This window comes from Ornithorhynchus anatinus, chromosome 1, assembly GCF_004115215.2.
Source record: "Ornithorhynchus anatinus isolate Pmale09 chromosome 1, mOrnAna1.pri.v4, whole genome shotgun sequence".
NCBI lineage: Eukaryota > Metazoa > Chordata > Mammalia > Monotremata > Ornithorhynchidae > Ornithorhynchus > Ornithorhynchus anatinus.
Genome location: NC_041728.1, coordinates 59,254,528 through 59,279,631, shown reverse-complemented (window position 1 = coordinate 59,279,631; position 25,104 = coordinate 59,254,528). Strand labels below are relative to the sequence as shown.

General features: G+C 51.0%; 1 protein-coding gene across 4 annotated transcripts; it reads right to left on the bottom strand.

Annotated features, from left to right (window-relative positions):
- Positions 1–1,306: 1,306 nt before the first annotated feature.
- CCNK (cyclin K) lies at positions 1,307–24,653 on the bottom strand. 4 transcript variants are annotated; one of them, XM_029070378.2, is made up of 12 exons: positions 24,540–24,653; positions 17,267–17,357; positions 15,457–15,706; positions 14,591–14,672; positions 13,818–13,949; positions 11,193–11,298; positions 10,663–10,720; positions 9,944–10,113; positions 9,277–9,536; positions 8,360–8,393; positions 6,723–6,794; positions 1,307–2,665 (listed from the first exon to the last, which is right to left on the bottom strand). In XM_029070378.2, exons 3-12 carry the CDS (start codon positions 15,651–15,653, stop codon positions 2,037–2,039), a joined length of 1,740 nt encoding a protein of 579 aa, XP_028926211.1. In that variant the 5' UTR covers positions 15,654–15,706; positions 17,267–17,357; positions 24,540–24,653; the 3' UTR covers positions 1,307–2,036. The 4 variants fall into 4 exon arrangements, with proteins under 4 accessions (XP_028926211.1, XP_039767930.1, XP_028926201.1 ...); XM_039911996.1 differs by lacking the exon at positions 24,540–24,653 and adding an exon at positions 17,456–17,735; XM_029070368.2 differs by lacking the exon at positions 17,267–17,357.
- Between the last annotated feature and the right edge of the window lie 451 nt (positions 24,654–25,104).

Genomic DNA, 25,104 nt, shown 5'->3' with positions numbered 1-25,104 from the left:
TAGATATAAGCTAATCAAGAGTCCCAATCCCACATAGGTCTCACAGTCCTAAAATGAGGTAACTGAGGCAGAGAGGTGAAGTAACTTGCCCAAGGGCACAATCAGAGCCAGAATCAGAACCCAGGTCTTTCTGACTCCCAGGTCTTTGCTCTAACCACTAAGCCAAGCTGCTCGGCTGCTCAATAAATAGCACGGACGATACGGAGACACAGAAGCCAAAGAAAACTAAGTGCCGGGCCAAGCAACCACCAAACACACCACTCCAACAGGGGACAGCCTTTTTGTATGCCTGGTGGGGATCCCACACTGGCCTTTTCGGTCCCCCGCACACTCACAGCTAAACTTTACCATCTGTGGTGTCTTCTTCAAATACAAAAGGACACCCACATCAAGTCACCAGTGTTTAATTTTAAAACTGACACCCATGGGACGCAACAGTCTAACGATGGACTTTCCTGGAAGTTGATGAAAACAACCAAGCTGTTCTTCTGCTCAAGGAGAGGGAAGAGTTGCAAGAAACCGGAAAGATCTCTCTCACCTGTCCCTTTGCATCCATCCCTAGAACCTCTGTGCTGCCCCTATCCCTCAATCAATCAAATTTATCCAATGCTTACCGTGTACCAAGCACTGCAACTGCTTGGGACAGTACCATGTAACAGAGTTGGGAGATACATCCCCTGCCCTGAAACTCACATTTAAGCTGAAATACATTTGGAACTATTGCCATGAATACAGCACGGCACCCAAGTGCTCAGTGGGTAATTATCATCGCTATTATCAACAAAAATGATAGTATTTGCTAAGTGCTCACTCTTGCCAGGCACTGTTCTAAAGCACTGGGGTAGATACAAGTTAATCAGGCTGGAACGTCACTGTCCCCATGGGGCTTAGAGTAGGATTTATCCCATTTTCCAGATTAGCCAAGAGGCACAGAGAAGTGACTTGCCCAAGGTTACATTACAGACACGTGGTGGAGCCAGGATTAGAACCCAGGTCTAAAATATTTCCACTCCACGGCTGTTGAGCATCCCCAAATCTCACCCAAGCACTAGACTGAGCTCCCCAGCGAGCAGACACTCCACTCACTAGCCCGATCGATCCTATCTGAGCACCTAGAGGGTGCTGAGCACTTAGGAGGATCAGAAGGGGAAAAAAAAAAGACGACCCCTTCCACGTAAGCCAAAAGCATCAAATGGACAGCACTGGTTTGGTGGAACTAGCGCCGCAGGTTAGCCACCCTTGGTCACCTGGGCTTAAAAGTCCCATCCCGTGTCTGTCCTCCTTTCCCAACAACTAAAGATGTATATCCTTAGCAGAACTGATTTTATTTGGATAACCGACCGGAGCAGCCCCGTTTGTAACCAAGGTGGAATTCACAGTATGATGTTACATTCACGCTTTAAAAATATATCTTTATGTACAGGAATTTGCAAATAGGTGTAAACATACATTACTTTCCAAGGTACATTCCAAAAACAAAAACAAAATGTCAGCAAGGCAAACACCTCAAAAATGACTTCAAAGGAATGTCGATACCAATTAAATTAAGAGAGTGGTTCTTCGGACAATTTCATCATCGAGTGTCACTGGAGAGGATTACTTAATGAAAATCGAGCTTTGACTTTGATGGAACTGGACTTTAAACAATTCCCAGTAAAAGTAGGCACTGATTTCTAGAAGGAAATTTACTCCTTACTGATACTATTGAGCCAATATGGCTGGATAACATTTTCACTAGTATAAAGTAATCCAGTGCGGGAACAACTTAGACGACTTTAGTTGAAATCGAGTGTGTGAGTTGGATCGTAATTGGCTCTGCGATAGCTACACTAAAAGCCGGTCTTATGTCACAATTACCCAGGCTGTAAGAAGGTCCACTAGAATTCGCTTTCACCGTCCCATTCCTTTTCCCAACTGCATCTGTCTAGCATTACACAAGGTACCCTGCTGTTCGACTATTTTGCCTTTTTCCACTACACTTTGAAGGGAAGTGATTTTTTTTTTTATAATAAAAAAAGTAAAAAGGAGGCATCATGTTATCTCATCCAAGCGGCCCGGCCCAGCCCGCCGACCGGCGGCATCCCGGGTGGGGGGATGGGCGGCGGGACGGGGGGCTGGCCGCCGGGGGGCACGGTCGGAGGCGGGTAGCTGGCCGGAGGCAGCCCCAGCCCCGGAGGGGGGTGGGGGGGCACCGCGTGGGTGGGCGGCAACCGGGGGGGTGGGAAGTTGGGGTTGTACGTGGGCGGCGGGGGATACCCCGGGGTGGGCGGCGGCAGGTTTGGCGGGGGGAAAGACGTGGGCGGCGGGGGCGGGACCGGAGGCGGAGGGTTGGGGGGGTACACGTGAGGATGGTACGGCAGGTGGGCGGGCGGTCCGTATGCCGGGGGCAGGGCCCCGTAGGTCGGACCCTCGGTCTTCATCATGGACTGCAGGCTCTGGTAGCCCTCTCCCGACATGTAGGAGTTGGTGGTGGACATGCCCGTTATGTAGCTGGAGGGCGGCGGCGGGGGCGGCGGCGGGCGGTGAGGGAGCGGCGGGGGTTGGTGCACGGGGGCGGGGTGGGCCGGCGGAGGGATCTGGACCTTGGCCATCTCGCCGGCCTCCGCTGGGCCCGTCTGCTCGCCCTCGCCCAGGGACACGGCGGCGCTCAGAGGTGGCTTCCGTTCTATAAAGGAGAAACAATCCAAAACAGCCGTCACTGAAAGACGGGAGGCGGACAGGTGATCGGCTTTTCCGGGGCTGGCTCAGCCCAAAATGGCAGAAGGCGCTCGCCGACCGTAAGCTCGATGTGGGCAGGGAGGGTGCCTGTTGTTTTGTACTCTACCAAGTGCTTAGTATAGTCCTCTGCACATCGTAAGCACTCAATAAATATGAACGACTGAACCTCGGCCAGTCTGGCACCCCCTTCCACACCTACCATCTGGTCCCTCAGCACAAGCCCCAAACACGCCACACTGGGAGGAGCCTCTCCCGGCTTCCCCGGCCCTGAGACAAACTGGCCCCTTGGCTGCCTTTCCCAGTTTTTTCGGTTGGGACTTCATGCCCAGGTCCCAAGTGGCCGTGAAGGGACACGAGAAATGATCGGATCGGGCTAATCCAAACTGCGGCTGATCTGCCTTTGAGCCTCAGCGAGAATGTTTCCTAGAGGGTGGGAGGGCCGAGCCCCCTCGCCTCCGACAAGTGCGGGCTCTCTCACAGGCGCACAGCCAGGGACACAGACCCCCGTCCCCTCCACCTGCTACAGACACACCCACTGGCCGACCGGCTGAGAGCACCATCCCTGAGCCCGTCCCCCGGGATTTCAGCCCCCGAGAAACCCAATCTCACTCAGGCCAGGGGACTGAGTTGAGGAGAGGCCTCGAGAACACAACGTGCTTCCGGTTCCTCACTGCTCGGTGATCTCAGCTCAAAGGAAATGAAGGGCAGAGCTGATACCTGGTTGAGCTGCTCCCCGTGGGTGGCCCAAACCGACCAACCTGGCCAAAATATCGACTCTGGGGCTCAAGTAGTGCGCTATACCTAGTCAGAACAAGCCAACCAGGTGATTGCTCAAAGCACCCCCCCCCCCCCGGCCTCTGTGGTCTCGCTCTGTCTACTTCTCCCATCACCTGGTTCTGCCATCCCGTGGTGAGGACACCCACTGTAAAATTGAAATTCACAAAATTGCAAAGCCCTTAACTCGGTGCTAGAAAGCTAAGACGATGAATCATTTCTGAACCCCCACCCCCACCCCCCGCCAAGCCAACAAGTTTCAACAGAAAAACATCTGAATGTCTCAGGGTGTGGGTCTTACAAATGTCTCTAGGGGGACGGATCACAGAAGCAGTGAATAATAATAATTACGGTATTAAGCGCTTACTATGTGCCAGGTACTCAGTTTGGACACAGTCTCTGCCCCACAAGGGGTTCATAGTCTTAATCCCCATTTTACAGATGAGGGAACTGAGGCACGGAGAAGTGAAGTGACTTGCCCAAGGTCGCACGTGTGGCAGAGCCGGAATTAGAACCCATGACCTCTGACTCCCAGGCCCACGCTCTTTCCACTAGGCCACGCTGCTAGCTCACGGCTCACCATTCTTTCAACTGTATTTACTGAGCGCTGCTTGCAGAGCTCTGTTCTAAGCGCTTGGGTGAATGCAATACATCGACAGACACATTCGCTGCCCACAGTGAGCTTACCGTCTAGATGGAGAGACAGACACTAATACAGATAAGTTACAGATACCTATATAAGTGCTGTGGGGCTGGGAAGGGGGGAAGAATAAAGGGAGCAAAATCAGGGTGTTGCAGAAGGGAGTGGGAGAAGAGGAAGGGGTGTGGGGAGGGGAGGACGCTTGGAGGAGATGTGCCTTCAGTCAGGCTTTGAAGGAGGGGGAGAATAATTGTCAGTCAGATTTGAGGAGGAAGGGCAGTCCAGGCCAGAGATAGGCGAGATCGAGGCACAGTGAGAAGGTCAGCATCAGAGGAGCAAAATGCATAGCTGGGTTGTAGTAGGAGAGTAGCAAAGCAAGGTAGGAGGGGGCAAAGTGAATGAGTGCTTTAAAGCCAATGGTGAGTTCCTGTTTGATGCGGAGGTGGGTGGGCAACTCCTGGAGTTTTTTAAGGAGGGGGGTGACATGTCCTGAATATTTTTGTAGAAAAATCATCAAGGCAGCAGAGTGAAGTATAGACTGGAGTGGGTAAAGACAGGAGGTAGGGAGGTCAGCAAGGAGGCTGATGTAGTGATCCAGGTGAGGTAGGATGAGTGATTATAACAACGTGGTGGCAGTCTGGATGGAGAGGTAAGGGTGGATTTTAGTGATGCTGCGAAGGTGGGACCGACAGGAAGGAGTTAGCGATGGATTGAATACGTGGGTTGAATGAGAGAGAGGAGTCAAGGATAACACCAAGGTGACGGGCTTGTGAGACCGGAAGGATGGTGGTGCTGTTTACAGTGATGGGAAAGTCAGGAGGAGGACAGGGTTTGGGTGGGAAGTTAAGGAGCTCTGTTTTGGATACGTTAAACTTGAGGGGATGGGAGGACATCCAAATAGAGATGTCTTGAAGGCAGGAAGAAATGCTAGACTGCAGACAGAGAGAGAGAGAGACAGACATCAGGGCTGGAGATGGAGATTTGGGTATCATTCACATAGAGATACTAGTTGAAGTCATGGGAGCGAATGAGTTCTCCGAGCGAATGGGTGTAGATGCACAATAGAAGGGGACCCAGACTTGAACCTTGAGGGAACCCCACAATTAGGGGGTGGGAGGCAGAAGAGAAGCCCGCAAGGAAGATTGAGAATGAAAGGCCAGATAAGAAGAGAACCAGGAGAGGACAGAGTCAGTGAAGCCAAGGTAGGATAATGTTTCCAGAAGGGGATGGTCCACCGTGTCAAAGGGAGCTGAGAGGTCGAGGAGGATTAGGATGGAGTAGAGGATGTCCGATTTGGCAAGAAGGAAAGTACTGGTGACCTCTGAGAGGGCGGTTTCTGTGAAGGGGACGGAAGCCAGATTGGAGGGGGTCAGAGAGATAACTGGAAGGGAGGAATTGGAGACAGCAGGTGTAGACAACTCACTCAAGGAGTTTGGAGAGGAACGGTAGGAGGGAGATGGGGACGATAACTGGAGGGTGCTGTGGGTGAGGTCAAGGGAGGGTTATTTTAGGATATGGGAGACACGGGCATCTTTGAAAGCAGAGCGGAAGAAGCCATTGGAAAGCAAAAAGTTGAAGATGGCTGTTAGGGAGAGGGCAAGAGTTTTGGTAAGGTGCAAAGGAATGGGGTTGGATGCATGGGTAGAGTGGGTGGATTCTGAAAGGAGGTGTGGATTTTGAGAGGAGACAGGAGATCTCTAGAGATACTGCTGGGGAGGATGGGAGAGATGAAGAGGGGGCCGAAGGGAGAGGGACAGGGGAGATATTAGGGAGCTCAGCCCTGACAATGTTAATGTTCTTAGTAAAGTAGATGGCCAGGTCACTGGGGGCAAGGGTTGGGGGTGGGGAGGAGGCAGGGGGACTGAGGAGCGAGTTAAATGCCTGGAACAACTGGCGAGGGTGATGGAAATGGATGTCAATAAGGGTGGAGAAATAATTTTGCCAGGCAGAGTTAAAGCTTGCAAGGATAAACCAAAACCTTTACCCTCTAAAACTGCTTAGCTCCTGCCCTGCTTGTCCAATGGCAGTCACCAAAATGCCCCCTTGGAGACAGGTGAAAGAGACTGACCATCCAACAACTGTTCAATGAGAATCTGGCCTAAGAGTCTTCTACTGGGTTGGAAATCCAAGTCCTTTCAAAGGGCAATCTCCTAGAAAACGACACTGCAGGTGGAAGTTTAACTACTGGGACTCTCCGGGTTGAGCTGCTCGAGCCTTTGTTTAATAAATTCCTGTCTGACACTGACTGGCTTATGAGTTGTTTAGAATGGGCAAGTACAGAAGTTCTAAAGGATGAGCCGCGACGACATTTTTCCGTCAAATAATCACGACAGCCTATCGGGAAGGGGATTGTCTAAAATTTAAAGTTGCAACAGAGGATCTGCCCACTGACTTTTCAGAGATGGCATTTGGATCTGATTTTACAAAACAATTATCTTGATTTTGAAGTTCAATTGCAACCTACTTCCTTCTTCTGAGTAAATCTGCCAGCTGGCCATATAAAAATCTATAGCACAAAGACTTTCCGGGGGGGGGGGGGGTGTCACTGAAATTTTTAATTTGAATCATTTTTTTGAAACATAAGACTTACCTGGAGGTGGATGTACAGGTGGAATTGGTGGATGTGAGGTCTCAATTTTGGGGATTTTAGATGGTGGGGGTTCTGAAGAAAAAAGTGGAAAAATAATATTTCAACTTCTGTGCCGGAAAGGAATTTAAGCTTGATAAGTTAAGATCCTTCCAAAGGCGTAATTAAGCTTAAGCACGATCTTTTTCTGGACACTTTGAAATTTAATGAAAAGTCAATATTTTATTATCTAAAACCCTCTTTTTTTTTTTTTTTTAATATTTGAAAACCGAAATCTCTTTCTGCCCTTCTCTCCCAAGCACTCGCTTCTATTTTCTCCACTGTGGTAACCTGGGCAGTGCCAACCTCCCCCTATAAACATAGGCCTTGCCCTTGTTCCAAGTCTGCTGGGTGCTCACTCCCCTTATCCTTGGCCCACCTGACTACCTTGGGAGACTCTTCTTGGAGTAGCAGGAGTGTGCCTTCAGTCACTCCTTGATGAAGTGAATGAGTCTCCTGAGTACTTCTGGAATTTGATACAATCTAGGGAAAATTCCCAACTCAGAGCTAGACTTGACAAAAAAAGTTTGCCTTTTCTTTGGATCTGGGAAATCTTGACTTTGCAGCAGCTAGCAGGATGATACCTTAGCCTTTTACACAAGTGCAGGCACCTACTCCGCGGGGGAGCCGAGGGGGGCGCCTACAAATTTTGAGCTGGACCCACCTGCCCTCCTAAGATTTGCTCACCCCGGTCTCTGATAATAATAATAATAATGTTGGCATTTGTTAAGCGCTTACTATGTGCAGAGCACTGTTCTAAGTGCTGGGGCATATACAGGGTAACCGGGTTGTCCCACGTGAGGCTCACAGTTAATCCCCATTTTAAAAATGAGGGAACTGAGGCCCAGAGAGGTTAAGTGACTTGCTCACAGTCACACAGCTGACAAGTGGCAGAGCCGGGATTCAAACCCATGACCTCTGACTCCGAAGCCCGGGCTCTTTCCACTGAGCCATGCTGCTTCTCTCATAACCTCTCTAAGACCCGAGACGTTGCGATTAGGGGAGAAAACGTCTCTCAAATGGTGGCTTTTGGCCCCCATTAGCTCTTCGAAGTGGGTCCCACCCCAGGCCTCATCCCCCATAAACTCCTTGCTTGCTTTTCGCTGCCATCCTCCAAAGGAAAAGTTGGCATGTGAACCATTAGCTGATGGTCTCTCCTTCGGGTCTTATGCCTAGGGCTAAGAGAAGCAGCAGCAAATTGGTCCTGAGGGTTCCCCTTCTTCAGTCTCTTTAGCAGAACTGAACTGTGGTTCACTAACTGCATTGGGTTTGCTCTACCTCTTCAATGTCTTCATTTTCCTCCTCCTCCAAAGTTTAGTTTCGATGGGCTACACTCCTGGTTAGGGTTCACGGCCTCAACCTCGGTCCGACCACAGGGGTCCTCGGCCATCTCGTTTTCCACCTTCGAGTCCCCATGGGGCCCTAATGCTCCTTTTTCAATTACCACAGCTGATGCTGGCCATCGTTTCATTCCACCTAATGACTAAATCTTCAACAGATTCAGAAGCAATCTTAGACAGATTGATTTTGCTTAATTAAAGGCAGCAAATTCTCATTCAGTCAAGTCACAAACCAAAATAGCAAAACAAAAATGAAGTTACCTGTTGCCTTGTTCTCTTCCTTGGGAGAAACAGCCTGTTTGGAGAGAAAAGTTTTATGTTAAAAAGAAATCTAGAGTTACAGGTTTAATGGAAAAAAAAAAATTCGACCCCCAAATGTCCACCATTAAGAAGGACCAAATATTAGAGGTCAGACAAATCTGGGGAAAAAAATCATCTCTTCTCTTACTTGTTTCTTCTCACATTGAACTAAGCCCACTGAGTTTCCAAACACTGAATTTCAAACGGCCGTGTTTTGATGACTGATGAAGCAATCCAATATTCAATTTAAAGTTTTCATCAACTGTGCTTTGATTAATGCATTGATTAGAATGTTACTTTAGTTTAGATTTAAAACAGGTTAATTCCTTCTTCAGGGCTGGCCCGGGTGGGAAGAGAGACAAGTCCTAACAGCTACATATATTGCGCTGTTCCCTGGAGGCATGTAGTCACGTTCAATGCAGATTGATTCAATCGCTTCATTAACTTTAGGCTTCCAACCAGGCACACGGGCAAGTCGCCCTGAACCCACTTGGAACTGGAATGAGACCATCGACGGGAAGAGCCCTACAAGATGGATTCTGGTGACTGTGAGTTGACGGAGCCCTACCCAAACCAGGGAGTGATACAGAGATTTGTTTTTTGTTCTTTTTATAATTTGTCACGGTATTCGTTAAGCTCTTACTATTTCTCAATCACTGCCCTAAACCCTGGAGAAGACACAAGTTTAACAGGTTGGACACAGTCCCTGTCCCCCATGGGGCTCAGAGTCTACGTTGGACTCTGGCAGACGAGGTACTTGAGGCACAGAGAGATCGAGTGACTCGGCCAAGGTCACACGGCAAGCCCCAACTGGCAGAGCCGCGATCAGAAGGCAGGCCCTCCGCCTCCCAGGCCCGTGCTCGGTCAGCTCAACTTACCACGGATCGCTTGGCCTGCCTCGGCGGGCTGGGCTGGGGAGACGGTTTCTTGCCTTGTGCTTGCTGCTGCTGCTGTGTTGGCTGCTGGGCCTCTTTCTGTTGGGGCTGGGACTGTTCTGAACCTTGAGGCTGTAGAGGTGGCTGTACTGGTGGCACTTGTGTGGACTGGAGGGACGGAGGCTGCTGAAGTTGATGGGGTGTGTGGTGAGGCATCTGCTGTTTCCCTTGGGAGTACAGATCCAGGATCTGATGACAGATGTCTACAGGAGAACCAGAGGGCTTAGACTTCGCTTCAGCGATCCCTTGGAAGATCTACATTGCTTGGCCAGTACCCTTTCCCCTGAGTCCTTTATGGGCCACCGACTTCAATCACCCTGCAGCCCATTTCAATCACATCCCAACACCTCTAAGCCTAATCAGTCGATGAAACAATCACTTGTATTGAGGGTTTACTGTGTGCACGGCACAGTACTAAGCGCTTAATCCGGGAAAAAGTGCTCTCTGAAGTCAAAGGAGACCGAACAGGCACAGAGAGGATGTCACCGGAACGGAGAGTGGTGTGTTTGGGGTTTTTGAAAGGTTATGTTGGCATAGAATGTACCTTTGGAATTCATAGTTAAGCGGCAAAGGAATGATTTGGCAGATTAAGGGCAAACATTTTGGTTACCTTCAAGAACATCAACTGGCACATCTTGAACAAACTGTTCCCACCATCGCCTGTACATTGGTTTTGATGTCCACTCCTGTATTTCAAATTTACACAAACGGCCTGCCAAATACATAACCGCTACTGCTATGATCTCCGGCTCCCACTGCAGCGACAGCGTGGTACACAAGCTAGAAAATCAGAGACATTGAAAACGCTTCATTAGGCAACTACAACAGATTTATGACTGCATATGTCTGTGTAAAACGTTACTCAACAAGAACGTTGAATTCAACAAAAACGGAGGAAAAACAACTTATATTTGAAGATTTCAAAAAAAGTCTAGGGCTGTCACGCAGCCCGGATGATTCACTTTGATTTTTTTCCTTAAATCGTGTCTTGTTTTTCACGGTCGTTCTTTAAAGACATGAACGTGTAACTATCTGACATCTTCAAAAGGCATCCGAAATCCTTTTGGTGAAGTGTTTAGGGCTGATCCAAACAAAATGTTAACTAATAGACCTCTCGTATCTATAAAAGTGTAGTAAGAACTACCCACTTTTGCACGATTAGGGCTTTGATTCTAAGGAGGCACCTGTTTTTATAACATTCTTAAAAGCGTCATCCCTCTCCACCGCCAAAAAAAAAGTATCATTTGACTTTCCAAATCAATCCCTAATAAGAGAGCTCCAGAGAACATCATACGTTTAGACATATGAGCAAGCTTTTTTTTTTTTAACCTGTCATTGACGAACGTCCATGCCATCTGAACCAGTTTCTGAATTTTGTTTTTGTCACCTGGGGAAACAAAAATCAAAAGCTACTTTAAACACACTTGTCTCTGGCAGTAGCCAAACTGCCGTTGCTAGATGCTGCTCAAGGCTCCCCCCCGGCAGGTTGGGGTGCCCCCGTTTTTCTCTTTTGTTCTCCACTGGATGGTAAGGGTATGGGGGGAAGTTCCTGGGGCAGGGGGATGGTGGGGAACAGAAGCTTACACCCCAGTTCTGGCAGTTGGGCTGCAGTCACCTCATTGCCGCCTCAGGTCAAAATGGCCGGCCACCCCCAAAGATCCCAGGTTCCTGTCCTGCTTTATGCTTTCCCACCCCACTTCCAGCCTTTCGGAATGCCTCGAGAGGGAAGTCCACATCCCTATTGTGGCCACTTAGAAAAATCCACTAATTCGTTGTAGTTAACCACGAAACCACTAAGACCAAACCGGAATCCCCGATAATAAAGTTCCATTCAACAATGTTTTTTTTCCCCCTTTTACCTTTAAGTTGTTTTGCATATTTGAGAAGGAATTGGTAAGGATGTTCCACCTGTAAATCAAACTTTATAGTCTGCAATAAGATTCTCTCCAGGACCATGACTTCTTCCTAAAAGCCAAGCAATCCACACAAGTAATGAGTTACTTACAAAGCTGAAAAAAGTGAGCTTTATATTTCCTTTGTCTTTATTCTAGTATTTTCATTTCAACCATTACATTTTCTCTTTATGCCCCCTGCTCATATTTTCTAACCTTTTGAAAAAAACAGAGTTAAATGCTCACGTTGAAGGATTGAAAATTCATTTGTACTTTAACTATGTGACAGAATTACATGTTTTCTGGCAAATCAAAGAAAGGTGATGGAAATTAGGAATTTATTCTAAGTACCATCTTTGAAAACTGAAACGAACCACTGGAATTGATGCAAATGTGATTTTTGTGTGTTCACCTTTGTGGTTTACACCTCTTAGGCTAAAATATTTACCATGACATGCCCTTCATCTAGAAAGGATGTAGTCTACACACAGGAAAGCCCTGGACTGAATGGCTCCATCACCTGCTTGGCCAAATTCTTTATCACTGAGTTTAAGTTTAGAGAGGCTTATAGATCAGAACTGAATATTAAGAATTGTGGTATTTGACACGTGCTTATTATGTGCCAAGCACTGTACTAAGCACAGTGGTGAGTACGAGATAATCAGGGCCCACAAGAGTCACAGTTTAAGTAGGAGGGAGAACAGGTATCCAATCCCAATTTTGCAGAAGAGGGAACTGAGGCACACAGTGAAGTAGCTTATCCAAGGTCACATAGTCGGTATGTGGCTGAGCCAGGATTAGAACTCAGATCCTCTAACTCCTACGCCTGTGATCTTTCTACTAAGCCACGCTGCTTTCCATTATTTTCAGTACTGGAAGCAATCATGACAAATTCAAGGTTGCAGACTGGACTCAGTGGAAAGAGCCCAGGCTTGGGAGTCAGAGGTCATGGGTTCGTATCCCAGGTCTGCCACTTGTCAGCTATGTGATTGGGGGCAAGTAACTTAACCTCTCTGTGGCTCGGTTCCCTTATCTGTAAAATGGGGATTAAGACTGTGAGCCCCACGTGGGACAACCTGATTACCCTGTATCTACCCCAGTGCTTAGAACAGTGTTCTGCACATAGTAAGCGTTCAACAAATGCCAACATTATTATTATTATTTAGCTTGTAACTTACCTGAGAGTTCAGCTCTGGACTAGGTGGTGGAAAACCACCAGAAATTACAAAAGGAATAATCTTTTCCATTTAGGACCTATTTGTTTAACATCAGACAAAACTGGGCTGTGCAAGGGGTCTAAATCCATTTATGTCAGTTTTTATAAATTAGTTTGATTTTTTAACCGAAATTTGGAGCACTTGGATAAGAGATACTCAATATGCTATTTTTAAAGACTATCCCATTGAAATCATGATGGAAATACACTTAAACAGCCCTATTAATATTCCAAACAGGACAGAGAAGAAATTTGCGTTTGACAAAAGGTTGTACGTTCCCATATAGGAAAAAAAACACAAACCCATAGAAGCCCTAAAAAATTACATGAAGAGTTCAGCTGGATTTTTAGATCTCATTAGGAAACATTTATTCTCAAAGCTTCAACTCCCCCTAAATTTATAAATGGTCTCCTATTACTCAATGAAATTCTGTTCACAGGGAGGAGGCCACCAGGAGGGTGACGCTCCCTTGACATTCAAAACATCTGCCGACACCACCGTAGCTGCAACGCCCGCTAAAAGCGTAGTGTCTCGACAGTGCGTAAAAATCCACGAAGTACGTAAAGATACCTTCACCCGAGGACAAAAAACAGCCAGCTAAAATTGCATTCACAACGGTTAATACTGTGTATTTCCGACAGGTTCAAAATTCCCCAAACAATGGACCACGACTACTTTGTATCTGTAAGTTACGGACGAAAGGCACGTGCACGGTTCCTCTAGCTTAAACGTTTTCAAAAGGCTCACCCATCATTTTTTAAATCCAATACCACCTGCCAGAATACGGGGACAATAGTTACCATAATTACATTATCTATAAAATGAGGGAAAGGAGACGAATTAAGCCAGGGTTAGAAAATGAGTCAGCAGCAGGGTCAGAATGAAACACGACTCCAAGCTTGTAAAGGGATCAAAAGCCACTGTCAGATGAAGCTAACCCCTTCCCTCTATGGGAAATACGAACACCCTCATTTTCACCGAGCTTTGGCCTTCCTTTAAAAGGAGGCCCTGAGGTGACTTTGCTGCACACACCATTTCTGATGCCTGCCAAGAAACGATCGCTTCAGGGTGCTAATGGGCCCCTGTGGGCAGCCCACTCCCGGGCCCGGCATCACCACTGGCAGTCACCACCAAATAATCAGGTACGGTCTTACTGTCCCCGCTGCTTCAACGTGGTGACCGGGATCCTCAGACTCCCAGATTCTCCCTGGCTGCCCCAGCGGAGGGCCTTTCCACGGTCCTCTCTCGGGTAGGGTGGCCACCCTTCCCGTTTCCACGGATCTGGCCCAGCCAGGGCCCCGGCTGCCCCCGTGAGCTGGTCGTTTGGGGTTGGTCTTCTCAAATTTGGAGGAAAATTCAAGCTGCAAGTCCTTACCTTTGGGTCATCTCCAAACTGGCCAAATTGTACATCGTTCAATAAGCTACGAGCTGTTTTGATAATATCTTTGCATTTCTTTGGAGTTTCTTCTACTTTTCCGGCAAGAAAGAGACAGCAAGCTCCAGTCACCTAAAAGAAGAAAAAAAATTAAACTCTGAGTGAAAGGATGTGATGTCTCTGCAGCATAGAAAAAGGCCCCAAACTCCGAGTATTTCCCTGGATACATCCCCCAAAACACACAGAGCTCAATGGAATGACTAACACACACCCAAAAAGAAAGCTGGGCTTCAAGAATTCCTTTACACTTAGCAGAGTATCGGCTATCAAAACCCAACAGATTTAATCTATCCCCCGACCCATTCTAAAAGTGCAGCCTTTCAGGTCTCTGCAAAAAACGCTGGTAGTACGGTCTAAGCAAGATTCACATTGAGTCACTCTGCCTTCCAAAACTTGGTTCATATGCAATCTGTATTGATTGTTGCCTTGACCATTTGAGTTTCTACAACAAGCTCACAGGCTTCAGTGATAGCGCGATGCTTAACTGACCTTTAATTGAACCTGATTTTACATTCACTTCAGTCCCTGTACTACTCGATTCCCCAAGTTCGGTTCAATCAAAGTTCAGTTCCGATCCAAGGTTCAAATGTTAAAATTTTGCTACCGTTTTACCGTGGACTGCTTCTTAAGCTAGAGAGGAAGACGACGGCCCACAAGCAACCAGCGCACAAAAACCACATAAACGATATGCAATAAAAACTCACGACACTTACATATCTTGGGAATTGTTTGAAGGAATGAAACATATAGAAGCGATGAAAATAAATTATTCCAGTTGCCAGGGTATCATAGTGTCTGGTCATCTAGTTAAGGATCTTAGCCAAGGGTCTTTGGAGGTTGTATTCACAAATCAAAAAAATTAACCTGGGGAAAAAAAGACCTTACACAAAAAACCCTGCCCAATCAGAAGAGACACACCCAGAAATATTAGGATTCCAGTAGAGGAATTAAAAAAGCAATCAGCACTAAACTAAGAGGATTACTGCCGTATTGTACTTTCCAAGCGCTTACTACGGTGCTCTGCACACAGTAAGTGCTCAATAAATATGATTGAATGAATGAATGAAGAGGATGCCTTCGGTTCTCTGAAGAAATGAGCCAACCGTGACCATTTTTCTCTACACACTTTGCCGTGAATGCCAAAGTAAACAGCATGGCCTAGGGGATAGAGCACGGGCCTAGGAGCCAGAAGGACCTGGGTTCTTATCCAGCTCCGCTGCTGGTCCACTGTGTGACCTTGGGCAAATCACTTCACTTCTCTGGGCCTCAGTTACCTCATCTGTAAAATGGGGACGAAGATGGGAAGCCCCACGTGGGGCAGGAATTGTGGCACCCTGATTTGCCTGTATCTAGCACGGCGTTTAGTACAATGCCTGGCACCTAGTAAGCGTTTAACAGATATCACAGTTGTTATTATAACATCCAGCTACTTTATTACAAAGGGTTTTGAAGCGCTGTTTTGGACATAAAAAGCATATCGCGGGACTTTAGTCAACCATAAACTCCGTCTGGACTTTTGAATTTGGTCCCAGAATCAAGCGGCCTGCCCCAAATCAAACCGCAAAGGCGAATAGGATACAGCCCCAAACGTGTTCCTACATCAAAGATGAACCTGGCACCCTCTCGGCGGTACCGGGCCTCAGTGGCTGGATCGAGTCCTTCTAACTGCGATGGTGTATGAGCCAAGTCTTTCTTATCCCAGTACCAACATGGTTTTGTGTGGTCCAGGTTTGCCGAAGTTACAGAAGGGCTGGAATTTTCTTTATTCTCCTTCATTTATTGAAGTAGACTTGTTCTTACTTAACAGGCTTTCCAAGAACGACTGAATCCTAAAGGAAAAAAGGAAAAGAAAATCAAAAACGTCAATCTTCCCCCAAACTACCACCTTTATTTTCTTTTTACCCCCTGAAGTTAAATCCCAAACTCTCAGTTCCTCGTGGACAGGGATCGCTTCTCCTCTGTGTACTGAACTTTCCCAAGCACTTAGTACAGTGCCCCAAATATTATAAGAGTTCAATAAATCTCCCAGACTGACTGGCTTCAACAAAATAAAGACACAGGACAAATGTGATGATACAGTCCCTCGTCAAGAACGACGGACGAGCCTTGAGCTTGAAGCTCCAGGACTGAGAATCTGAGAGAAGGCCCGGTGCTGGCGGTTCGGCGGAATTGCTTGCATTCGCTCGGCCCTGCCAGGCCAAGGAACGTGACAAGCAAATAGATGGGCAGGGGACATTTCATTGGAAAGTGAAAAGAATAGTGTGGTTTTTTTTTTTTAAAAGAAAAAAACAAACTACACAGGTCCTGAAGCCAAAATGACTGCAGCACAGTGCCGAAGCTGGGCCACAGCCTGCACTCTTTGCTGTACATATTAAGCCAGATGACTTTTTCAGAGGGCCTCAATATTTCGTGGGATCCATTAGGTGATTCCTCGATCAGAAACCTTCACCATGTTTGGTCTTAGAGAAGCACTGTGACCTAATGGAAATAATAATGGTGGTATTTGTTAAGCACGGACTGTGCGCCAGGCACACTGCAATAAGAGCCGGGGTAGATACAAGGTCATCGGGACCCACATGGGGCTCACAGTCTAAGAGAGGGAGAACAGGTATTGAATCCCCATTTTGCAGGCGAGGGAACAGAAGCACGGAGCAGGTAACCGAGTTGCCCCAGGTCACACAGCAGGCAAATGGCGGAGCCGGGATGACGATCCCAGTCCTCTGACTTTCAGACCCCCGGGCTCTTTCCACTAGGCCTCGCTGCTTCTCGGGTCCGGGCCCGGGAGTCAGAGGACCTGGGTTCTAATTGCAGCCCCGCCACTTGCCTGCTGTGTGACCCCACTTAGCTTCGGTGCCTCTTTTCCCTCAACTGCAAAATGGGGTTTCGAAACCGGCTCTCCTTCCCCCATCAACTGTTAGCCCCGTGTGGGACCTGATTATCTTGTATGTGTGACAAAGCTTAACAGTACTTGGCACACAGTAGACACTTAACAAATATCACAATTATCATTACCGTCTAGCCCCAGAAGAATTCCCCTTCTCAGAGAGCTTGGACTAGAAGCTCCTGAATCCCAGAGCCGAGCATTTTCCACTGGACCAGCAGCTAGGCTCAGGATGAGTACATATTCTCTAGGTAAGAGGAGCAGAGCCCAGGTGGCTTGGTGGAAAGAGCACGGGCTTGGGAGTCAGAGGACATGGGTTCTAATCCCAGCTCCATCACTTGTCTGCTGTGTGACCTTGGGCAAGTCACTTAACTTCTCTGTGCCTCAGTTACCTCAATTATAAAATGGGGATTGAGAATGTGAGCCCCATGTGGGACAACCTGATTACCCCATAGCTACCCCGGTGCTTAGAACAGTGCTCGGCATATAGTAAGTGCTTAACAAATACCGTGTACTTATTAGTATCAGGCGGAGTTTTCCTCAAATTCAAAAGCCACATTGAATGTAATTCACCAAAACGCATTCTCTCTAGGGGGATTCTGAAAAACACGAGAATACAGCAAAAAGGCTACCCCTCCCAGGATCAGAAACCATACATCGAGGTAAAACTTTGCGACGGTTTTCATATCAAGCTTACGTTTTTTAAAATTCAAACTTCATTTCTACATCGTCGTCAAGTGGCTTAACTGGACTCACGGCAATTGTATATGTAAAACAAGCAGCATCTGGCCGCATCCTCCAAATTCTGATTGGCTCATTTAAGCAAATTGGGAGCTTTTCATACTCGTTCAGGAAAAACCTCTATTGGTTACACAGTCAACTTGGTCGATTACGTAACTCCGAAGTGAACAAGGGAGTTGCAGGGATAGGGCAGAACCGTTCTCGGCTATTGCAGAGTGCAAGCTTCTTCATTTTGCTCTAACTGAAAATGAAAAGTACCTTTTTTTAAAAAAAAAAGGTAACCGCCCCCCCCAACACACACACGCCAAAAGGCTCTAGGGAAAGAAAATGAAAAACTGAAAGTTCAAAGCCCTCACCTAACATTTTTCTACTTTCCAGTTTTAAAACGACAAAGGAATCCCAAGGGCATTGGGGGGTAAAATGGCAGCGGCCCTTTGGTTCCACTTAGCTGAGCGGCACAACCTGCTTTAGCTGAGATCAATTAACGAAGAGGCAGGGGGAGGGTGCCGGGGATTGTCAATCACTGGGAAACCTAAATCGTTCGTCAGAAGACCTGGGTTCGAATCCTGACTCTGCCAACTGCTTGCCGTGTGGCTTTGGGCAAAGGACTTAACTTTTCTCAGCGTCCTCAACTGTAAAATGGGGATTTAATGCCTATTCTCTCTCCTACTTAGACCGTGAGCCCCATGTGGGACAGGAACTGTGTTCGATCTAATTAACTTGTACCTTCCCCAGCACTTGGAACAGTGTCTGACAGTCGATCGTATTTATTGAGCGCTTACTGTGTGCAGGGCACTCTCCTAAGTGCTTGGGAGAGTACAAGTCAGAGTTGGGAGGCACAGCCCCTGCCCACGACGACCTCACAGCCCAGCGGGGGAGACACGCATTCATATAAATAAATTATCGCTCTGTACATAAGTGCTGTGGGGCCCAAGGAGGGATGAATAAAGGTAGAGAGGCACTGAGGACTTATTCGGGGACGGCCTGTTGGAGGAGATGTGCCTTTAATAAGGCTCTCAAAGTGGGGAGAGGGACCGCCTGTCAGGTCGGAAGACGGAGGGTGGTGCAGGCCAGAGGCAGGGCTTGGGCGAGAGGTCGGACGACAGACAGAGGAGAGAAGGCAAGCGCTTAACAAGTATCGTTAAAAAAAAACCCCAAAACCCTACATCACGGCCTCCAACACACTCAATGCCATTTCGGGAAGTTTCCTAAAGGTGATCGGTTGGAAGCCGGGGCCCGACTTGCAAAATGCCAGAGAAAGCAAGGCGGGGGAGAAAGCCACTGAAGCTCCTGAGCTCTTTGGGGGCAGGGCACGGGTCTGCCAACTCTGTTGTACCGAACTCTCCCAAGCGCTTAGCACAATACCCTGCACATAATAAGTGCTCGACAAATACCACCGATTGATTGACTCTGGACTGTTCTCTTCCTCTAGACTGTGAGCTTGCAGGCAGGAGGCCTGCCTACCACCTCCGTAGTGTACTCTCCCAAGCGCTTAGCAGAGTGCTCTGCACACAGTAAACGCTCCATAACGGTCGACTGAACGTAAAGGGGCGAGGAACGTGTCTACCGACTGTCTTGTTGTCAGCGCACTCTCCCGAGCGCTCAGCACGGTGCTTGATACAACGTAAGCGCTCAAATACGATCGAGTGAAAAAAACGTGAGCTCGGGCAGAGAGAGCGCCTACCGACTTTGCGTCCTAGTGTCCTCTACCGAGAGCTCAGCACAGTGCTCCGCGCGAAGTAAGCGCCGCTCAATAAATACGATCGACTGAAAGAAGGTAAGCTCGTTGGCAGGGAACGTGCCTCCCAACTCTCTTACGTTGTTCTGGCGTCCTCTCCCAAGCGCTTAGCAGAGTGCTTTACACACAGTAAGCGCTAGAGAAATGCGACCGAGTCAAAGACTGTAAGCTGGGGTGGGGATCGTGTCTTCCAACTCTGTTACGCTGTTCTAGTGTCCTCGAGCGCTTTGCGCAGTGCTCTGCACCCAGCGAGCTCTCAATAAATACGATCGAGTGAAAGGACGAAAGCTCGGGCGGGGACCGTGTCTGTCAACTCCGTTCTAGGGTCCTCTCCCAAGCGCTCGGCACAGTGCTCCCCACACACGGTGAGCTCTCGCTCAATAAAGCGCTCGGCACAGTGCTCCGCACGCACGGCGAGGTCTCGCTCAATACAGGTCCTCTCCCAGGCGCTCGGTACAGTGTTCTGCACACGGTGAGCTCTCGCTCAATACGGGGCCTCTCCCAAGCGCTCCGCACAACGCTCCGCACGCACGGCGAGGTCTCGCTCAATACAGGTCCTCTCCCAGGCGCTCGGTACAGTGTTCCGCACGACGGTGCGCTCTCCCTCAATACGGGGCCTCTCCCAAGCGCTAAGCACAATGCTCCGCACACCCGGCGAGCTCTCGCTCAATACGCGTCCTCTCCCAAGCGCTCAGCACCCCGCCCACGGTGAGCTCTTCCTAAACACGGGTCCTCTCCCAAGAGCTCGGCACAGTGCTCCGCGCACACGGCGAGGTCTCGCAGCGTGGCTCAGTGGAAGAAGCCCGGGCTTTGGAGTCAGAGGCCATGAGTTCGAATCCCAGCTCTGCCCCTTGTCAGCTGTGTGACTGTGGGCAAGCCACTTCCCTTCTCGGGGCCTCAGTTACCTCATCTGTAAAATGGGGATGAAGACCGTGAGCCCCACGTGGGACAACCTGATTCCCCGGTGTCTACCCCAGTGCTTAGAACAGTGCTCTGCACATAGTAAGCGCTTAACAAATACCAACATTAAATACGCGTCCTCTCCCAAGCGGCCCAGCGCAAGTGCTCCGCACAGACGGTGAGCTCTTGGTAAATATGGGTCTTCTGAGCGGTCCGCACAGTGTCGGGCACAAGACTGAGCGTGGCGTGGTAGGCAGAAGGAGGGGGGGCGGGTGGGGCTCCGTGTCCGTGAGGAAAGGCCCCAGGCCCAGGTCCACTCCAATAATAATAATAATAATGTTGGTATTTGTTAAGTGCTTACTATGTGCAGAGCACTGTTCTAAGCACTTAGGGGAGATAAGGGTCATCAGGTTGTCCCACATTAGGCTCTCAGTTAATCCCCCTGGTACAGATGAGGTTACTGAGGCCCAGAGAAGTGAAGTGACTTGCCCACAGTCACACAGCTGACAAGGGGCAGAGCCGGGAGTCGAACCCATGACCTCTGACTCCCAAGCCCGGGCTCTTGCCACTGAGCCACGCTGCTTCCCCCAGCTCTCCATCACGCTCACGCTCTCCATCCCTGTTCAGACTGTGAGCCCGTTGTTGGGCAGGGAGCGTTTCTCTCTGTGGCCCAACTGTCCATTCCAAGCGCTTAGCACAGTGCTCTGCACACAGTATGCACTCAATAAATACGACTGAATGGATGGTTCGTCCTTCTTGTCCCGAAGGGCCCGGTCGGGGGTGGGGGCAGGGAACTTAACTGTGACCCGCTGTGGGGCAGGGATCGTCTCTGTTGCCCAACTGGAATAATAATAATAATGTTGGTATTTGTTAAGCGCTCACTCTGTGCCAAGCACTGTTCTAAGCGCTGGGGGAGCTACAAGGGCATCAGGGTGTCCCATGTGAGGCTCACAGTCTTCATCCCCATTTTACAGATGAGGTCACTGAGGCCCAGAGAAGTGAAGTGACTTGCCCACGGTCACACAGCTGACAAGTGGCAGGGCCGGGATTCGAACCCATGACCTCTGACTCCCAAGCCCGGGCTCTTGCCACTGAGCCACGCTGCTTCTCTAACTGTCCATTCCAAGCACTTAGACCGGTGTTCTGCACATAGTAAGCGCTCAGTAAATACGACTGAATGGATGATCCGCCCCCCCCCCCCAATTTATTACTCTATTCATTTTATTAACGACGCACATATATCCATGATTCTATTTATTTAGTTTGATGGGACTGACGCCTGACTACTCGTTTTGCTTTGCTGTCTCCCCCTTTTAGACTGGGAGCCCGTTGTGGGGCAGGGATCGTCTCTATCTGTTGCCGTATCGTCCGTTCCCAGCGCTTAGTGCAGTGCTCTGCACGTAGCAGGCGCTCAATCAGTACGAATGGATGGATGGTCGGTCCCTGTCGCCCTCGAAGGTCCGGGCCGGGAGGGAAGGGGCCTACGCTGTGAGCCCGCTGTGGGGCAGCGATGGTCTCTCTCTGTGGCCCAGCTGTCCATTTCCAGCGCTCAGTCCAGTGCTCTGCACATAGCAGGTGCTCACTACATAGCAAGGAATAGATGCTACGTCCATTCCCAGCGCTCAGTCCAGTGCTCTGCACAGAACAGGTGCTCACTCAGTGGAAAGAGCACGGGCTTTGGAGTCAGAGGTCATGGGTTCGAATCCCGGCTCGGCCACTTGTCAGCTGTGTGACTGTGGGCAAGTCACTTCACTTCTCGGTGCCTCAGTGACCTCATCTGTAAAATGGGGATGAAGACCGTGAGCCCCACGCGGGACAACCTGATTCCCCTCTGTCTACCCCAGCGCTTAGAACAGGGCTCGGCCCATAGTAAGCGCTTAACAAATACCAACAAACAAACACTAAATAGGAAGGAATAGATGCTATGTCCATTCCCAGCGCTCAGTCCAGTGCTCTGCACATAGTAGGTGCTCACTCAATAGGAAGGAATAGATGCTACGTCCATTCCCAGCGCTCAGTCCAGTGCTCTGCACATAGCAGGTGCTCACTAAATAGAAATAGATGCTACGTCCATTCCCAGCGCTCAGTCCAGTGCTCTGCACATAGAAGGTGCTCACTAAATAGGAATCGATGCTACGTCCATTCCCAGCGCTCAGTCCAGTGCTCTGCACATAGTAGGTGCTCAATAAATAGCAAGGAATAGATGCTACGTCCCTGTTGACCCCCGAAGGTCCCGGCCGGGGAGAGGGGAAGGGGCCTACGCGGTGAGCCCGCTGTGGGCAGGGAGCGTCTCTTTCTGAGGCCCAGCTGTCCACTCCTAGCGCTTAGCGCAGTGCTCCGCACATAGTCGGCGCTCAATAAATAGGACTGAATGGATGGTCGGTCCCTGTCGTCGGCGAAGGGTCAGGCCGGGAGGGAAGGGGCCTCCGCTGTGAGCCCGCTGTGGACAGGGATGGTCTCTGTTGCCCAACTGTCCATTCGCGGCGCTTAGCGCAGCGCTCCGCACAACGTAGGCGCTCAATAAATAGGAAGGACTGGATGTTTGGTCCCTGTCGTCCCCAAGGGGCCAGGCCGGGGGGGGAAGGGCCTACACTCTGAGCCCGCTGTGGTCAGGGAGTATCTCTCCGTGGCCCCACTGTCCAATCGCAGCGCTTAGCGCAGTGCTCCGCACATCGCAGATGCCCAATAAATAGGAAGGGACAGACGGTTCGTCCCGGAAGGTCCCGGCCGGGGGGGAAGGGGCTTCCGCTGTGAGCCCGCTGTAGGCAAGGAGGGTCTCTATCTGAGGCCCAACCGTCCATCGGCGGCGCTTGGCGCAGCGCTCCGCACATCGCGGGCGTTCAATCAGTAGGAAGGACCGGCCGGTGGGTCCCTGTGGTGGGCGAAGGATCAGGCTGGGAGGGAAGGGAAGGGGCCTCCACCGCCAGCCCGTTGTGGGCAAGGATCTGAGGCCCAACCGTCCATCGGCGGCGCTTGGCGCAGCGCTCCGCACATCGCAGATGCTCAATCAATAGGAAGGACTAGGCTGGTTGGTCCCTGTGGACCCCGAAAGCCCCGGCCGGGGGGGCGGGGAAGGGAAGGGGCCTCCACTGCGAGGCCGCCGTGAGCAAGGATCTAAAATAAAATAAACGTTGGTATTTGTTAAGCGCTTACTATGTGCAGAGCACTGTTCTAAGCGCTGGGGTATACAAGGTAATCAGGTTGTCCCACATGAGGCTCACAATCTTCATTCCCATTTTACAGATGAGGGAACCGAGGCACAGAGAAGTTGTGCCTTGCCCACAGCCACACAGCTGACAAGTGGCAGAGCTGGGATTCGAACCCATGACCTCTGGCTCCCAAGCCCGTGCTCTTTCCACTGAGCCACGCTGCTTCTCGATCTGAGGCCCCACCGTCCATTGGCGGCGCTTAGCGCAGCGCTCTGCACATCGCGGGCGCTCAATCAATAGGAAGGACCGGCTGGTGGGTCCCTGTGGTGGGCGAAGGATCAGGCTGGGAGGGAAGGGGAGGGAAGGGAAGGGGAGGGGAGGGGAGGGGAGGGGAGGGAAGGGGAGGGAAGGGAAGGGGCCTCCACTACGAGCCCGTTGTGGGCCAGGATCTGAGGCCCAACCGTCCATCGGCAGCGCTTGGCGCAGCGCTCCGCACATCGTGGGCGCTCAATCAATAGGAAGGACTGGCCGGTGGGTCCCTGTGATCCCCGAAAGCCCTGGCCGGGGGGGAAGGGAAGGGAAGGGAAGGGAAGGGGCCTCCACTACGAGCCCGTTGTGGGCCAGGATCTGAGGCCCAACCGTCCATCGGCGGCGCTTAGCGCGGCTCCCCGCACATCGTGGGCGCTCCATCAGTAGGAAGGACTGGCCGGTGGGTCCCTGTGGTCTCCGAAAGCCCCGGCCGGGAGGGAAGGGCCTCCACCGTGACCCCGCTGTGGGCAAGGATCGTCTCTTTCTGTGGTCCAACCGTCCATCGGCGGCGCTTAGCGCAGCGCCCCGCACATCGTGGGCGCTCCATCAGTAGGAAGGACCGGCCGGTGGGTCCCTGTGGTGGGCGAAGGATCAGGCTGGGAGGGAAGGGAAGGGAAGGGAAGGGAAGGGAAGGGAAGGGAAGGGAAGGGAAGGGAAGGGAAGGGAAGGGAAGGGGCCTCCACCGCCAGCCCGCCGTGGGCAGGGCCCGTCCGTCCCTGAGGCGCAACCTTGGGCGGGCAGCGCTTAGCGCAGCGCTCCGCACATGGGCGGCGGTGCCTGGGTAGGACGGCCGGGGAGCCTCGCCTCCCCTCCCCCCCGGGCCGCCGCCATCGCCTCAGCCCCCGCCGCCCTTCGTCGCGGTCGTCCTCCCCGGGCCGCCCTCCGGCCCCCCGCGCCGCCCTTCCCGAGGCGAAGCCGGGCCTCCTCCCGCCTCCGCCGCCTACCCGCCGCCTCGGCCTCCTCCGCCTCCTTCTCCTCACGAACGTCCTAACGGCCGCTCTCGCTGCCGGCGGCGGCGGCCATCTTGGACGGGGGACGCCGGGCGGCCGACGTCATCACGCCGCGTCCCGCGCGCCCGGCAGGGAGCCAATGGGAACGCGAGGAACGGCCGCCCCCCTCCCCTCCCCTCCCCTCCCCTCCCCTCCCCTCGCGGGAAGAGCTTGCCCGACGGGGGACGATGTGGAAGGGAGGGAGCCGGGGCGCAACCTACCCCGCCGACGGCCCTCCGCGGCCGGATTGGAGGGGAGCGCAGACGGACGCGGGGGCGGTCCAATGGGGATGCGGGCCGCGCCGGCCGCCGCCAATCGGAAGCTGGGGGCGGGGCTTAGGGCGGCGGGACCGGCCGGGCGGCTTATAGGGGAGGGGGCGTGGTCGGAGGGGGGGGGAGGAGGGTGAGTGGCGTCGGAGGGGGCCAATGGGAGGCGCGGAGGTCCGCGCGCGGTGGAGCTGAGGGCCAATCAGGGGCGGAGGAGGGGAGGAGGGGCGGGGCGCTGCGGACGCCCCCTCCTC

What these genes read in the sequence shown, in the direction of transcription:
- CCNK (XM_029070378.2), bottom strand. Translation starts at nt 15,653, where the DNA reads ATGAAGGAGAATAAAGAAAATTCCAGCCCTTCTGTAACTTCGGCAAAC. An exon ending in GTAGGAACACGTTTGGGGCT is followed by an intron (nt 14,673 to 15,456) that starts GTATCCTATTCG and finishes CTAGATGACCAG; the next exon opens with ACACTATGATACCCTGGCAA. An exon ending in TGGACGTTCGTCAATGACAG is followed by an intron (nt 10,114 to 10,662) that starts GTTAAAAAAAAA and finishes CTGATTTTCTAG; the next exon opens with CTTGTGTACCACGCTGTCGC.